At 49.7% G+C, this 17,331-nt stretch overlaps 1 protein-coding gene and 2 non-coding genes across 5 annotated transcripts in view; 1 reads left to right on the top strand and 2 right to left on the bottom strand.

Moving 5' to 3' along the window:
• ETS1 (ETS proto-oncogene 1, transcription factor) overlaps positions 1 to 17,331 on the bottom strand; it is a 118,973-nt gene that overhangs the window by 17,278 nt on the left and 84,364 nt on the right. For all 3 annotated transcript variants that reach the window (XM_006211659.4, XM_072953742.1, XM_072953743.1), the window contains 5 exons: positions 11,968 to 12,087; positions 10,055 to 10,255; positions 6,823 to 6,900; positions 5,526 to 5,774; positions 1,072 to 1,332 (listed from right to left, as the gene is read on the bottom strand). In XM_006211659.4, the coding sequence (XP_006211721.2) occupies positions 1,072 to 1,332; positions 5,526 to 5,774; positions 6,823 to 6,900; positions 10,055 to 10,255; positions 11,968 to 12,087 (909 nt within the window). The remainder of the gene's footprint in view (positions 1 to 1,071; positions 1,333 to 5,525; positions 5,775 to 6,822; positions 6,901 to 10,054; positions 10,256 to 11,967; positions 12,088 to 17,331) is intronic.
• On the top strand, positions 6,304 to 6,376 carry TRNAG-ACC (transfer RNA glycine (anticodon ACC)). The gene has a single exon. It is a non-coding gene; the product is annotated as a tRNA-Gly (tRNA).
• TRNAT-AGU (transfer RNA threonine (anticodon AGU)) lies at positions 7,593 to 7,665 on the bottom strand. Its single transcript has one exon. It is a non-coding gene; the product is annotated as a tRNA-Thr (tRNA).

Raw genomic sequence — 17,331 nt, 5'->3', positions numbered from 1 at the left:
GAAGAGACACAGCCCCATCCCTGAGGGAGGAGCAATCTCTCCACGTCACCCGGCTTTCCTGGTGAACACCTGGGATTTCCCTCCCACAAGAACAGGGATGTAGCACCTTCTTAAAACCAGACAGATCCCTCACTGGAATCACCAATTTTGCTGTTTGTCTTCATCCACACAAAGGGTCCCCACGTGGTGACCTGTCCAGGGGGGTCAACGAGAAGAGAAGGGAGGCCGAGACCACGGCTGAGCAACCCAAGCCGAAAACAAGCTCTCTCTGCAACACAATGTCTAATTTTTAGAAAACGCTCCAATCTTAGAGAAAGGCTCTCATAATTAATAGATTCATGCTCCTTGGATGGTTCTCAGAGTAACTCTTTGAACGCTTCCAAGGGGAGGCAGCTTATGTGCCTCAACTTGTCTGGACAATGAATTGTTTTGCTCTGTGACCAGGTTCTCCATCCAACCCCAAGCCCTCAAGACACATCTTCCTCTCCCCGTGATCTTTCTTTGTGCTCCACTACTACAACTTTCACACCTGAAAAAAAAAACAAAAACAGAACCAGAGCCAGGATCTGGCCGGAGAGAGGGTGACCGAGGACACTTTTCCCATTTGAGCACCTGCCTAGGGCTGAGGGCTCCACTCAGAGGAGTCCAGAGTGCTGGCCCTTCCGCAGCGGCTCTGAGACACGTCCCGGCTGGTTTTGTGTTTAGACTCCCCGAGGGCAGGTGAGAAGCAGCCCCTCGGTGCTAGGCCCCGAGGCAGAGTTTCCAGCAGCACCAACTCAACAGCGTTCCCTTCCCCCAGAAGGCGGGAAAGATCCAAAACCTTAAGTTTTCCCTCACACTCTTGGAAAGGGTCCCTTGGAAGAGAATGATACCGCTCGCTTCCAAAAACCAATGGCCAGTCACAAGCAGAGTGGCTCAAGAGACTGACCCACCTCTCAGAGTCTTCTCCTCCCGCCACCCACCCCAGACCCCCGGGCAGAAAGAGGCTGACTTCAGGGTCTGGGGACGCGGCTTCCAGGGAGCCCGCCCACAGCCGCCACCAGCGACCGTGGAGGCAGGGCAGGCGCCTACCTGTGTAGCCCGCCAGGGCCGCAGCGGGGATGACAGGCTTGTCCTTGTTGAGGTCAGCACGGTCACGCACATAGTCCTTGAAGGTGCCCTTGGGCTTGTGGTTGGGCAGGGCGGCTGGATAGTCCTCGGAGTCAAAGCTGTCGTAGGAGGGGACGCGCTGCAGGCTGTTGAAGGAGGACTGGCTGCTCCAGGACTGGGTGAGGCGGTCACAACTGTCGTAGCTCTCGATGCTCTCGAAGGAGTCCTGACCCCCGAGCTTACCTGGAGGAGGAGGAGGAGGCGGGAGGAGGGCGGGAGGGAGGGATGGGAAGAGACACGGTAAGACCCTCTCGGTGGGGATCCCCGGGAGGGATGGAGGGAGGGAGCGGCCAGTGGAGACGCCTGGCCCTGGTCTGCGAGCCCACTGCCGTGGTCCCGTCCTGTTTCAGAGCTCCCAGGACAGAGATTCAGAGTCCAGGGCTGCTCGTATCTGCCAGAGGGAGACAGCGGTGCCTGGGGCCTCCAGAGCCTAGAGCCAGAAATCTACAGGCTGAGAACCACACCTGTGATGATGGGATTTCTGGCTGATGAGCTAGACCCTATGTGTATGAAGGAATTCGCACAGCGCAGGCTCAATTCAGTCCTTCTTCTGACTCGGGCCAGTGAGATGATTCCAAGAGGCTCAATTTGGCAAAATATTTTGGTCATAAGGAAAAAAAAATTCCATTAGACTAAGACCAGATTGACCTCTTTTGACCCTGGAACTAAAATATTACTCTGTAGCCTTTTTTGCAAACCCTATTTTAAAGTGAAATACGTGGAGTACCGAATCTACGCCTTCTCAAATAAAGTCAAAGAAGTTGCGAGATGCTTTTCCCAGGAGGTGAAACAAGAAAACACTGGCATCCCTTTACACAGAAATCTATATTCTTTATCTCCTCCAAGTACACTTCTGTATTTGAAATTTGTACTTTACTGGGGAAGTGTAGGCAATAAAAAAAACCAGAGAAACCAGCTAAAGAGTTAAGGTCCACAGCAGTGTCAGAAAGCCTCTACTCTGTGAGTTGCTTAAGGCATTCTCCACTGACCACAAGATCATGCAAGTTCATTAATTTCCCAAACCAGGTTATAAACAGCTGCTAGGATTGCATAATGGCTCCGAGAGAAATTTCCATTGGCAAAAAGGCCATTACAAAGGAGGCTAACAAATAAAAAAAAAAGAAAAGAAAAGAAAAGAAAGAAAGAAAAAGGGGGGGCGGTGATGAAAATAAATGCATGTAAATGCTGAAAAGGCTCCCAGGAGTATTTTTTTTCTGTTTTACTTCCAGATACTTTTCAGGCAACCTAAATTAAATCACAGGAGACGAAATGGCCAATTCAATTCAGCAAAGTCAAGAGCCCAAAGGATGTGACAAACATGTGTGCAGAAATACCTGTGAGTCAGGGCCGGCTCGTCTACCGCAGTGCTTAAATCCCAGAATAAGATTGGCACATACAGCATAATACTAGTGTGTTTCTGGTGTATTCCTCCCTTCATAACACAGGAGATTAGCTAAAACAATGAGATCCAAATATTCAACTTTGGTGTCCAAACCAAAATTAAATATATAGTAATTAGGAAGGAAGATATGTCGCTTCCAAGAAATTTTTAAAAGTCCCAGATAAAAGATATTCAGTTAAATAAGTAATTTTTGCATCATCTACTGATATAGATTTCCTGAACCTCTTATCCCCTCCAGGACTGCTGGGAACAGGAACACGGTGATTTATCTGCTTCATCTGCTTCCTTCCTCTAGCCATCCATTCAAAGAAGGGTCCTCCCCAGAAGGCACACGAAGAGCTCCCCGGAGTTCTCAGCCCTGGCCACTCAGCCCACTGTCAGATTGGCAACTTTTTACTAGTATTAAAAATGAAGGAATTGTCCCTTCCAGAAATTCACATGAAAAGACTCAAGAAGACAGCCCACGGGCAAGAATGTCACAGCCTCTTTTTCAACAGAACAGGAAATTTTGCGGCCTCTTATAAAAAGGTGTTTGCTCAGAACAGCTCCCCATCTTAATGGTCAGTCGGCGTCTCTGCGAGAGAAGCAGCACTAAAGTCCTAAGCAAGACAGCCGATACTTGGATGAAGAACTCCCCACCAAGCCGCCGCTGTTCAGGCTGCCTTTCCACTCGAGTGTCTCTGAGCTGATTCTATCCAGCATTTTTATATTTGGAGGGCGTGCAGACTGGAATTTCCACAAGCAAGACAGTGGCGTTTCCAAGGAGTCCCAGCAAGCAAGGGCCCTGAACCAGGCCGCGACCGCTCTCTGGCAGCCGCTCAAACAAGAGCCAGATGCAGCTCTGCTGAGAGCTGCGGTCCGGGGCTGGACGCCGCTTTCGTTTCAGCTCTCTTTCACAATCCCGGAGCTGGGAACCTTCACTTACGGGTATTTTCTCCAAAAACGGGTTGACTCCACCCGATTAGACACTCAGTTGTGCTACCATGCGCTCGTGCAGGGACGCACATGTCCTCTAAGACGTCCCCTGGCCCGCTGTTCCAAGAAGCGTCCCCGCCAGGTCCTCCCAGAGCCGTCTGACTCCACCCAGCAGACCTCAGAGCACGCAGAACAGTAGGTGGGGCGGCCCCACGGTGCCCCACCGAACAGACCAGCACAAAGGAGACAGCGCTCCGAGTCCGGATGAGTGGAACACAGAAGCACTGTGTACACCCCAGTGCGGTATCCGAACACTATGATTATTGTTAGTAACAGCCCGCTCACAGCCATGCTTTCAGTCCGGACCAGTCCTCCCAGGTCTGATTCACTCAGCCCCTGGAACAGGTCTGGAGGGCAGCACCTCCAACACGCAGGAAGCAGCCATGAACAAAACGGTCTCCCCCTCCAGTCCGTGCGGTGTGAGCTTGGGGAGAAGCAGGGAGAATGAGGCGGGAGAGGAGCCCCTCCTGTCCCTTCACACAGGTCACTGTCTGGCCCATCATCACACATGGTGGGGGCGGGTCCGGGGTGGTGGGGACTGAAACCAAGGCCCAAGAGAAGGTGAGGGAGACAGGACAATGACATGCAAAGCCAGACGCAGCAGGTCTACCCCAAGTGACAACATGGGTGGGCCCCCACGCACACTCGGCCTCACTGCACACACACACAAAGCCCCACGAGAAAGAAAGTGGTTCTGTTGCTGTGACTCGCCTGTGAAACAAGGTACACACATGTGTGCAGGTATTTAAATAGACAGGCGTCCAAAAATAAAAGAGTCAGAAAGGGGAAGGCAACACTGGTCCCACCCATCCCCTTCTGTCTGAAACACAAACACCCCAGGGCCCTAGGAAGGAAGATTACAGGTTCCGATTTTGCTGGGGACTTTCCCTCTGCAGGCCTGCCGGTCATCCTGGGGCCTGCTGGGAGGAAGCGGGAGCCTGAACACTCGAAGGAGAGGGCAACGTGTATGGCCCAGAGGCCTCTGGGCCTCAGAAGAGGGTGCAGGTCATCACTGAGCAGAAATCACCATCAGCCCGGCCAGGCCTGCCCTCTGTGACTGCAGCCCTCGCAAGCACCCCTCGAACGGGCTCTCCCCTGCTCCTCTTCCTGTTTGTAATTCTTCCCCATTTATCCACCAGCTCTTTAGAAATCAGCTAGTCCTCCCTGGCTGAACAAGTCCCTCCCTGCGATGGCCTGCACTTTTCCCAGAAACAAAACCATCTGAACCCTTCACTCAGTGCCCTGTGCCTCTGAGTGTTTACGTTCCGATCTTAAAAACTGAGTGCATTCAACTTTTGTTTTTTTTCTGCTTTACAGGGTCAGCCAGCTCTATTTTGAAATGTTTGTTTCACTGTCAGTGAACATTTGATCATTTCATAGCAGTCATGTCAGCAGGAGCACCTTCTTTTGGAAGCCTCTGGCCACCTCCTTCCCTGGTCCTCTAGCTAAATACACACTGTCACCACACTGCTGATGGCGGGTTCCAAATAAGCCGTTGGTTAACCACCTTGTATCTTCCCAAACCGAAGAAGTCACAGGAGGCTGGGAAGCAGGGATCGCCCGGACACCAAGCCGGGATGTGCAGTCTGACCCAGGGATCTCCGGACACCAGGACGACGCGGAGAAACGCGCTCCGCGCGGGGCTCTCCTGAACCGTCTCCTGTGACTGTGTGCTCCTGAAGCACAGTCCTCTCACAGGAAACAGCACAAACCTTCAAAGGCAGCTCCATTCAACCAAAGCTACTATCTGGTAAAATGTGTCACCCGAGTAAGAAATTTGATAGGTCCACCCGCCGGATTTCAACTCCACCGTGGACCCTCAATCCTTGTCATCCTGAAGGACTGGGCTGAAATTCCACCTTAATATCTAGACATTGTAAGACAGAAAGGCTAAAACTCAGGAATGCAGGGGCTAAGAGGGAGGGGGAAAAATGGGACCTGAAACCTGCACAAAGTTAGGTTAATCCTTAGAAATTTCTAGAGCAGTAACCCAACTTACCACGACTGGTCCGCCCCATGCACATGTTGTCTGGGGTCACCACCTCTTGTTTGATGGCAAAGTAGTCGGTCTGCAAGGTGTCGGTCTGCAGCGGGTCCCGGAGGATGACCGAGGGGTAGTCATTCTCATACTTCAGGGAGAGCAGCTCCTCCGAGCTGATGGGGTGGAGGGTCTGGTAGGACTCGGTGATGAAGCTGGGCTCAGAGAACTCCGAGGGAGGGACGCACTGCGCATGCTCGATACCATAGCCTGGAAACGCAGAGCGTGCGGGATTGGGGAGGGCAGAGACAGGCACCAGCGGTTCCCCGCCACTGACCATGGCCCCGCCGTGGGAAACACACTGACAGCCTTAGGGAATGAAAGGGAAGTGTTTTAGGTCAAAAGGGCCTGGGTGTTCAACCTTGTTCCCCAACTTGAGAGCTATGGCCCTTGATGAGACACTTCCCTTTTCTGACTTCGTTTTCTCATCTCTAATTAGGGATGGTGGCACTCATTCTCAGAGCGTCGTGATGCAGGGCAAATGCCATCGTGCCTGTAGAAAGCCTACCAACATCGCTGGCGCACGATGAGCTCCCTGTGGTTGTCAGAATAAAAATCATAATAAAGTAAAAGACACAACGAAAACCAACCCGCTTAAGACGCCCTTTGAAAGCAAAGCCATCGGATAACCACAGCCCTACACTAATTCTCTCCCTCCGGCCACCCCTGCAGTAGACTGAGGGATGCGACATCAGGAGGAGAAGGCTATATGTTCTGTAACAGACTCTGAGGCTAGGGGGGAGGGTAGAGCTCAGTGGCAGAGCGCGTGCTTACCATGCAGGAGGTCCTGGGTTCAATCCCCAGTACCTCCACTAACAAATAAATAAATAAACCTAATTACTCCTACAAACAAAACAAAAAAGAGCCTGAGGCTGCGTGGCACACCCTGGAGGAAAGATTTCAGGGGAGAGGCTGTCATGTCCACCAGGGTCCAAGACAGAACTCTGAGCCCAAACTTCCAATGGCCAGCACAGGGCACAGGATCAAAGAGGATCCCAGCCTGGGGGGAAGTGGTGGAATCACTGCGTGACTCTGTGTTGAAGTTATCGGAGAGACCCCCAGGTTAATAAGACATGCAAACAGGTGGAAAGTCTTGTGCTTTGCAGGAATAACAAAACAAAGAACCAAGAGTCTACATGAAGAAAATATTCTCTGTAGAATCACCACGAGGAGCCTGAGATCAGCTAGGACAGGGATCCTGTCCTCAGTTCCCATCGCGTGAGCCGGAAGAGGGTAGGGGAGAACCAGGCGGACTTACTGATGAAGTAATCCGAGGTATAGCGGGACTCGGGGTAGGCAGGGTTCACTCCGTTCACCTGATACGGTTTCACATCCTCTGCAACAGACGGGGAGGAACAAGACAAAGAGGTCAGCGTGCGAGCGGTGCTCGGCCTAAAGGGACCCTGGACGCAAGGACCGTGGTGACCTCAGCCCCTCCACTAAGAAATCTGCACGTTCACTGAGCTGGTGTCTGAGTCTCCACTGACTGGGGCCTTGTCTAGAGATGAGATCTCTGAAGTATGGCTAAGTTTATTATGTCAGTAGCTGCGAAATGGGATTTAATATCTTGGAAAGTGCACTGGCGTGAAATCCCTGAGGGCCGGGGGGGGGGGCGTCCACCCTCATTCCAATGCACGTGGGGGCCACCAGCATCACACGCTTGAAGACGTCTTGGGAGGTTACCAAAATCAGTCACCAGCACTGCAGCTGATCAGTCCCAAACCTTTTCAGAAAGACAGGACCATCTTCAGGCAGGTTGATTTGGGTTTTTTACAATGTTGGTTTCAGGTAGACAGCAAAGCAATTCAGTTATACATATACATACACATATACATGTGTATATTTTTTTCAGATTCTTTAAAGCTCATTATAAGAAACTGAATATAGCTCCCTGTGCTATATACAGTAGGTCCTTGTTATTTATCTGTTTTATAGACAATAATGTGGATCTGTTAATCCCAAACTCCTAGGTAGGTAGGTTTTATCTATTAATCTATTTTTCAGTAACTTTTTTTTTTTCCTGTCAGTTGGAGGTACTGGGAATTGAACCCAGGACCTCGTGCACACTGAGCATGCGCTCTACCACTGAGCTATACCCTCCCCTGCCCCCAAGCAGGTAGGTTTTGGAGCCTCCACTTCTTCCAACAGATGTCTGGTTTTTGGTCTGTGTTCTTTCCGTTTGCCCTCAGATTTCAAGTTTGGGTCCAGATAAGACACGAGACACAAGTAAGGTGACTCTACGTACATACTTACGTAAGTTTGTACGTATGCAAACATACATAAGGTGACTCCACTTGGCTCATACAAAACAGACAAGTGTCATTTAACCAAACTCCCGCCTAGATGCCAACTCCCCTAGGAACGAGATGGGTTCGTGGATGAAGGTACCAGGCAGAGGAAGGCTCCCCACCGAGCCCAGGGGAGCTGGCCCATCCTCCCATAGCCCTGGAACCTAGCGCTGTGGCCTCCGGCCGCTGCACGGAACAGTCTGATCGCGTTTCACTACAAGACTCAGACCCGGAGAGGGTGGGTTTGGATTTTCCCTCCGGTATTTGACAGCTTTCTGGGAGCAGAGACTGCTGGGACAACAAGTTCATGCCTGCACAGAAAAACAGTTCCCAGCCGAGATAAAATGACTGCACTCCGCTTCAGCAGCTTATCAGATTGAAACATCCCCGGTACCTCTGGCCTCCTACCCCACCCAGGACAGCTATGTTCTTTCGGGGCTGGGCTGCTTTAATTTAATTCCAGAACAAAAGCTGGAGCCTCAATACAAACATCTCGCTCAGCCCTTGAAGGATCTGAAGAGCTGACGATTCTCACCGCCTCTCTCCACTGGGAACGGATGAGATGATAGACTTCTGTTCTCAAACCCACTCAGTTATTTCCCACTTCTCCTAAACTCACTTAGATAATTCCTTTGCAGGAAAGGAGGCCAGAAGCTGCCTGATGAGCTCGCGTCATTAGGCAAAGAACACAGGACAGGAAGTTCGACTGAAAAGACCCAGGTGTAAGGAAATGAGTGATGTTGAGGAAACCACCCCAGCTGTCCTCGTGTCTCAGAGGGGGACACTGAGAGCACACGCCCTCCCGCGTCCCGGGCTAGTTTGGCGAATCCAGAGAGAAAGTGTACTTTCCAGCACTTTGGAAACAAGGAGATGCTGTGCAGGTATCAGCTGTCACTATGATCAGAGAGGCACACTTAGCCCCTCCCCATCGCTGGCTGCCCCTGGTGATGACTGGAGGGAAGCAGTGGATTAGGAGAATACATTCGGGTGACGTGGTCTGCTAGACGCCACTGCTGGGTTTAGAAGCCAGTGCTTGCATCAGATCTGCTCTGCGCCTGCCGTATCTTCTCCCTCTATAAACAGGCGCTCGCGTCAGCACGTCTGAGCGGTTTGTGTGCAGTTACACCGAGCTCACGGCGGGGCTTCGGGGAAGCCGGGGCAGCTGCCCAGTGCTCCTGGCCAAGATTCACCTCATTCTCAACCTTGCTTATTTATTCCTTTTTCAGCAGAAGCTGAAGAAAAAGGAAAAAAAGATAACACTTCGATGCCCAGAGGAGTCTAATTTGGGTCCCTCCTGGGCACTGCAGGGTGGAAAATAGCCTCAAACAAAGGAAGGTATTATATGGAAGAAAAGTGCTACGCCTGAGCTCTGCTCCCTGCCCCCGGCGTCTGCCCGGGGGTTGGAGCTGGTGACCACAGGGAAAGGGTGGGCCTGGGTCAGAGAGGGCAACGGGCTTCTAGGCTTACAGTCAGCTGGAGGGCACTGCTGACTGCTGGTAACTGCAATTTATTTTAAGAAGAAATTCAGAAAAATAAGCGCAAAAACACCCAAGTTTGCCGCCTGCTGCTGTTTCTATACCCAGCCAGGACTGTGGTACATGAGTCACTTGGTCCAAAAAGGTTGGAAGAGGCTGGGAGGGGAGGCCATGTCATTACAAGGTTGCAACACGGCGTCCTGACATAACCCCAGTTTCTGCTCCAGATGAAAAAGGTGACTGCGCGACTCTGATCCCACCCCAGCCAGTGGGCAGAGAAGCCGTCTTATTAAGCAGTTCTGAGAAACTGAGCTTTCTCGTGGATGTGGCCATGGATCAAGGGAGTGCGTCTTCAAATTGCCAAAAAAAAAAAAAAAAGAAAGAAAGAAAAGCTCTCTAGCTGCTGGCTGTGGGCACTGCTTGTTCTAACAGTACAGGAGTCAAAGTAAAGACTGGGATCTGAATTTTGCAAACCAAGAAGCTTCAGGAGCACGGTCTTGCTACAGATTAAAACTGGAACCTCCAATACATGGAAGAAAGAGAAACGAATGTATATTGACCACCTGCCTTGAACCATGCACTGTACCGGCGCGTCTCCAGGACCACAGAGCTGCAACTAGACATCCAGATACTGGATTCGATGTTCACCACCTGGCATATTCCCCCCACGACAGCCAAAACCACCCCTACCGCCCCCACCTCACCCTGTGCCTACACATTTACTTACCTTTCTGCAGGATCTCGAGATGCTCCCACAAGATGTCCCCAACAAAGTCTGGGGCCAGCTCAAGAAAGCAGTCTTTCCCCAGCGCACAGAGGGCCGCTCCGTTCATGCAGAACTTCTGGAAGTCCACGCCTTTCAGGCTGAATTCATTGACAGCCCACATCACCCAGTCCCGAACATGCGTCTCGGTCCACTGCCGGGGGTCTGAGGGGCGACAGCAAATGAACATCCAGCAGATGAGGCTCTGAACTCATCCCCGAGCCTCGGAGAGGACATGAAAGGATCTGATCATCTCTGAGAAGGTTCTCAAATTCACAGAATTAGGAACCCCACATGGGGCACCTTCCATAACCCTCCTCCCCATGTTCAACATCCCTGGATTCTCCATCCCGCCAGCTAGAAGATCCCTGTCATCGGGCAAAAAGTGATGGAGCATCCTCTACCTGCAGAACCTTCAGACAAAGATTCCAGGAATCCCTCCCTCATGGCCTTATTTCCACCAGACTTTTTATAAAGCCTGGGACAAGGAAACAAATGGCTTCTTTAACAGCAATAATAGCAAAGTCAAGTGTGGGCTGGAGGCTGCCCTCAGCTCTCCCTGCTCTCAACTTGGGTAATTTGCTTGAGGTCCTTATGTTTAATTATTTTTCTCTTAGTTAATTACAATTAATACAGACATCCCTTGGGATCCAAGGAGGATTGGTTCCAGGACCCCCTCGGATACCAAAACCCACGGATGCTCCTGTCCCTTATGTAAAATGGTGGGGTACAGTCAGCAGATTCAAGCAACAGAGTCTGATCTGGGGTTGGCTGAATCTGCCAACACAGAACCCTCGGATATGGAGGGCTGACTGTAACAATCACAACGATTAGTAACAGAAGGTCATCCAAATGATGCTTAGCAATAACATTATTAGGTACCTGTATTATACCAGATCCCCTGCAAAATGTATCGGTATCACGGGCCCTGCACTGAGAGGCAGCAGAGAACAGACTACACATCATCTTCAACGTGACCACACCAGCTGATGCCACTCACAGAGTGTGATGGCAAGCTGTGGTACCCACATCACACCTGCTCGCAAAGTTACCCTCTTCAGCCTCGAAAATGACTTTATGAGATGTTGGAAAACCCTGTGGTCAAAATTCATGTTATTCTGCCTGATGGTCCTGCAAGGATGCCGGGCACTGCTGTCAGCGGGGGCTTGTGGTGAAGGAGAGTTCATGGAAAAGGGGACACAGTCGTAGAACCTACCTAAGGCTTGTGCCTGGCAGGGAGGAATGCTGGAGACAGCATTTCCCTTACTCAGTAGAAAAGTGCTCATTCCGCTCTCCGTTGTCCACGAAATGCTGCTTGGTCAAGACCAAGTCTTCCCTACTCATTGTCCCTTCCTGACCCCTCGAGTCATTTTCCCTCACATTCCTGAAGAAACCCGTTCAGATAAGCACCCCGATGTGTAAACGCATTTCACCAAGGACACGGAAAAGAAAAAAGTAAATTCCCAGAAACGCAGCTCGCCAAGGTCGTCCAGTGGCAGCCCGGAAGGGCTCCAAGACCGCGCTTTCCAAGCTTGTCTGTACTACCGAGTCCCCTGAGGAGCCTGCGCATTACTGATGCTACCGGCAACTGTGACTTGATGGGTCTGGGACATGGCCTGGGCTGGGCAATGTTTTTGACAATCCCCAGTCTAACGTGCAAACGAGTTTGGGCACCACCGCCCTAAGGCCAAGATGGCAGTGACAAAGCCAGGAGACGAAGGAGCATGAACAGGTGTCTGCGCTTGTCCCAACAGCTGTCTGCAAAGATCTGCAGTTGCTGACTGAAAGCTGCTGAGAAACAATGTCTACCTCACACCCCAGGTGGGGAACTGACCGTGCCCAGGTCTCTGATTCCATCCTCTCTCTTCCTAACATACCTTTTGGAATCCCCAGACGTTGCTGCTCTTTAGAGAAACCACTGAACGTAGCTTTCAAGGCTTGAGACATCATTTCCTTGCTGCTTGGAGTTAACAGTGGGACATCTGCACATTCCATATCTGCAAGAAAAAAAATACGGTAACAGATGTCAGCTAGACCCATCATGGGTATCATTTTGCAACATGCACATATACCAAATCATACTGTTACACACCTGAAATGAATACAATGTTATATGTCAGTTGTATTTCAATTTAAAAAAAAAAGAAATAGGTAATTAACCACCCGTGAAATAGAACAGAGCATGAAAGGCCTGAAGAAGGCAAGATCAGACATGACTGTACTAACATCCTCACCAGGGCAGGTGAAATTTGGGGGGCTTTCCACAGTGTGGTGGGGCCCTTAAAAAAAACCTGACTCTTGCCTAGGATGTCCCGTCTCTCTGACAAAGTCTGTTTCTTCTTCCTGCAGAGCTCTACGAAGTCCCCGTAGCCCCCATTCACTGAGATTATCAGCGCTTCTACCTACTTCCAGTTCCCTGTGTAAAGGCAGTAACAACATCCATGCAGCAACTACTCAGCACTCGCTCCATGCACGGAACTACAGGAAGAACCGTGAAGACGACAGAAGTTACCCTGAATGTATGGAGCTGGGACTCCGACTCCAGCAGGGCAAACAGTCATTGAAAAAGCACTTACAATTAAACGTCCAAATACAACGTCAATAAGGGCTTCGCAGGAGGAGGAGAAGATACAATGGCAACACAAAACAGGGACTCCTGCAGGTCTGGAGGAATCCGAGGACTCCCTTAGAAGGGAGAACTTCAACCTGAGGTCTGAAGGACACACAGGAGTTGTTGTTTTTTAAATACTGCAGACCAGTGGTTCTCAAAGTGTGCTCCCCAGGCTAGCAGCATCAGCATCACCTGGGAACGGTGAGAAGTGCGCGTTCTCAGCCCCACCCAAGCCTCCTGGGTCAGAACCTCGGGGCCGGGGTGGGGGGGGGTGGGGGGGTGGAGCCCGGAAATCCGTTTTTAACACAGAATCCAGGTGATCCTGGTGACCACTGAAACTAGAGGATCCCGATCCTAGATAAAGAAAATTGTGCAAAGGTCCTGAGATGGGGGAAGAGGGAACCTCGCCCTGTTTGAGGATCTAAAAGATCAGTGCCGCCGGGGCAGAGCGGCCAGGGGCACAGCGGCTGGAGGGGAGGCTGAAAGGTAAGCAGGCAGTGTGCTAAGGAATTCAGAATCGTACCCTAAGTAAAACAGAAAGGCACTGAGTGTTTTATGCAGAGGAATGACATGACTACACTTGGTTTTAAGATCACCTTACGGGGACACTATTTTTAATTGTTCAAGGAACCGCCATACAGTCTTCCTCACAAGGGCTGCACGATTTTACGCCCCACACGGCGCACGAGGGTTCCGCCTCCTCACCAACACTCGCTACTTTCTGCATTTTTTTCATAGTAGCCGCCGTAGTAGATGTGACGTGGTATCACATCTATGTTTCCCTGATGATTAGTGATCTGGAGCATCTTTCCGAGTGCTCGCTGGCCAGCTGTGTACCTTCTTTGGAGGAACGTCTACTCAAGTGTTTTGCTCATTTGTAATAGAGTCATTTCTCTTTTTGTTGTTGAGTTTTAGAGATTCTCTATTAACCCAAAAGAGTGGAAAGCAGGGTCTCAAAGAGGTATCTGTACACTCATGCTCACAGCAGCATTATTTACAACAGCTAAGATGTGGAGGCAACTTAGGTGCCCATCAGCAGATGAATGCATAAGCAAACTGCAGTATATACATACAGCGCAGCATCGTTCAGCCTTAAAAGGGAAGGGGATTCTGACCTGTGCTGCAACATGGATGAACGTTCGCAGCCTGCTAAATGAAATAAGGCAGTCACAAAAAGCCAGATTACATAAGATACTTAGAACAGTCAAATTTATAGAAACAGAAAGGAGAACGGTAGTTGCCAGGGCCTGGAGGGAGCAGGGACTGGGGAGTTGTTGGGTAATGGGAACAAGAGTTTCACTTTTACAGGATAAAAAGGGTTCTGGAGCTGGACGGCCATGATGATTGTGCAACATGACGAATGTATTTAACACCACTAAACCGTGCACTTAAAAATGGTCAAGATGGTAAATTTCATGTTAGGTTCATTTAACCACAATTTTTAAAAAATTGGGGGGAAAAGGATGGCCTTAGTGGCTGCTCTGTAAAGGATGGTTTAGGAGGTAACTCTGCATGGATATAGTAAAACTTGTTAAAAAGCTCTCACATCAGCCGTGGTGAGAGATGGTGGTGGCTTTGACTAGGAAGGTGGCCATGCAGACAATGGAAGTGGGCAAATTTGAAGTGCAGACAGGAGATAATACCTACAAAACCTGATGTATGCAGGTGGTGAAGAAGAGTGAGGGACCACAATCTGCAGACTGGGCACAAACATGCCCTCTTTCACTATTTCCACCTGTATCTGTACCTCTGCCGTGTCCACCCCTTCATGTACATGCAGACCATGTTCAAAGCAAAGATACATAAATATGATTCAAGTTTAAAGCCCTCTGAATTCACCTCAGGCACAATTTCCCACAAGAAGCTACAAAGCAAAGGAATGTCCTGAGAGTTCCTCCTCGCTGTCCTGTGACCCATAAGAAGCAATGCACTTTTCTGCAGTAACTTCCAGAAGCCCTCTTGCTCACCCTGCCTCCTCAGTGTAGCAGATGAAACTGACATAAAATGGCTGAGTTCTAGGTGGCGCCCTGCAGCAGTTCCCCACCAGCCATCTCTGAGCCCTGGCTAGTTAAAAAGTTCTCTGGACATACACAGTGTGCTACTGGCTGAATAAAATGGAAACACAGGAGGGGAAAACTGACAACCGGTGACCTCTGAAAAAAAGAAGAAAATATGTTGCTTCTGAACGTCAAAATGAATGGAAATTACTTGGCAATAAAGGGCAGGCAGCACTTTCCCTGGGTTTGCTCTGAGCGATGCTGTCGGGAAACTGCCCAGAGTCCACCCTCCGCCCTGGAAGAACAGGAGGGTTCACTGCCACGGCCCTCCCATGCCCTGCCACGGAGGGGGATCTGAAGTTCCAGGGAGTGGAGGATTTGGGTTGCCCTGGGACATGCCCAAAAAAATCCAGTGGAAAAATCAACATGCCTCCAGGAAGGTTGACAAAATGATGGAAAATCCCAGATTGTTGGGGGGGGGGGGAGTGGGGAGAGGGGACAGAATGTTGATTACATAACATCCAGCCTTTCAAACAATGGAGTAATCATCAAATGAGTCACTAAGACATTAGTGCCACCCCCCATCCTCACACTACTCGCCCAAGAACAGCTAAGTGGCAGGTCCAGGATGTCCCTCCTTCTATGAGTAGAAGTCAGTTTGACTTTAGAGAAAAAGGCTCTTTATTTAACCAAGAGTATTGCTTCTCAACTGCAGTACCCTCAGCTCCCAGCACCGGCCGAAACACAAGAGTCAATCAAAAAATGTTTGGTGAATTGAATGTTTTCCAAATTTGAATCCACTTTCCTTCCCTTCACTCCCATCCAACACAAATCCATGACCTTGAACTGTGTGGGTTTTGTTGCATGTGTTAGTTCCCGTCATTAGATTTATCACTCGATGAAAAGGACTTTTACTGATGGCGGAAATTGGCCAGGGCAGCACATATGGAAAATGCGGGCCAGGTCAAACGGACAAGCTGTGGTTCTGCTGCAAATGGAAACTAAAAAGGATGAGACCGGAGGCCCCAGGCATCTTCTAAACGGGAAAGCCTGGGCAGTCGGATGCCAGGGTGATGTGAAGGCTGAGGGCGACAGCAGAAGGCCGGAGAACGAGGTTTCCCAGAGTCTGCTTCCTCCAACTGCACGCGCTCAGGCAGTCCGGCCAGGACACAGCCTCCGGGCTGACAAGGCTCCACGTGGGTTTCCACTTCCCACCAGGGACCCGACACTTCCGGGTTCTCACTCCAAGGGAAGCAGCTGGAATTGCTTCCACCTCAATGCCATCTGCAAAGGCCCGGTCCACGTGCCATCAGCTGCACCTGGTTCCGCCCCTGGCTGGGGATTCAAAGCGCTGGACCTCTTGGGAAGGTGCTCACACCCCGCACACATGGGACACCTGGACTGGACAAGCTGAGGAGAAGGCATATCACTGCCCTTCGACCCAAAGGATTCAGATGGGAAAGTCAGGGCTTTATCCAATTTTAGAAAGTGTGGAATTTTGGTTTAAAAAAATCAAAACACCTCTATAAGTGAATGAACAATTAGCCCGGATTGTCTTTTTCAGTAGTGCGGGCATTGCATTTAAATGAGGATGAATAATCACCTTCAAAAGCAGACATTAATTTAAAACATTAAACCCTTATCACGTAGAGTATGAATGTAAAAGACGCCCCTTACGTTGCTCATTTATGCCTGTGACAGTTCTGTCAAATCACACTGACCAAGAGCAGTGATGAAATCATCACAGGTGGAGACGCTGACATGGTTTAGCCCAGGCAGGCATCTCTGTCATTCTCACTGCACTTCATCTCACTACCTACTATAACACTTTTGCATTAGGTGCCAACAATAGTTCTAATTTCTGGAAAGCATCTAGAAATGAATCAGTGCCTCCAAAGAAATTAACCAATTGTATTTTATGGATAAGCACTAAAATTGCCTGTGTGTTAATAATTGTAATTGCAGTATCTTAAATTCAAATAACACATTTATCTCAAAATGCTAAGAACCTGACCTAGAGACATACTCTGCTGATACAATGGAGGCTCTAAAGATATTTATGAGACATGAATATAAGTATATTAGATTTCTGACCCATTGATTATTCCTCAGGACCCTTAATCTGAGTTAAGAATCACCCACATTTCTTTTTTTAAGTATTTTACTTATTATTATATTATTTTATTATTTTTTGGCAGTGAGGGAGGTAATTAGGTTTTTTTAATTTTTAATGGAGGTCCTGGGGGATTGAACCCAGAACCTTGTGCATGCTAAGCATGTGCTCTACCACTTGAGCTGTACCCTCCCCCCACCTGCATTTCTGAAAGGAGAAGCTAGTGAGTAAATAGCAAACTGTCCAACCAAGGCTACACAGTCCCCAAGTAGACATGAGCAGGTAGCTTCCCTTGAATCAGCAGGGAAACAATGAGCTCTGGCTTTTCAATGCAGGGAAACACCTGCTTATTTTTCATTGTGACCTAATCCTGACCAAAAGCTAATGCAGACCAAGGATGTTTTAAGCCAAAAGTAGGACAAGGGTTTCAGTTCTCTTATACAGAACTCAGAGTCAAGGACGGCTCTGTGTCCAAACCCCGTCAGGACATTTCATGTGACTTTTCACACCACTCTTTTAA

This window comes from Vicugna pacos, chromosome 33, assembly GCF_048564905.1.
Source record: "Vicugna pacos chromosome 33, VicPac4, whole genome shotgun sequence".
Lineage (NCBI taxonomy): Eukaryota > Metazoa > Chordata > Mammalia > Artiodactyla > Camelidae > Vicugna > Vicugna pacos.
The sequence above is the reverse complement of the archived record's forward strand: the minus strand, read 5'-3'. Positions and strand labels throughout refer to the sequence as shown.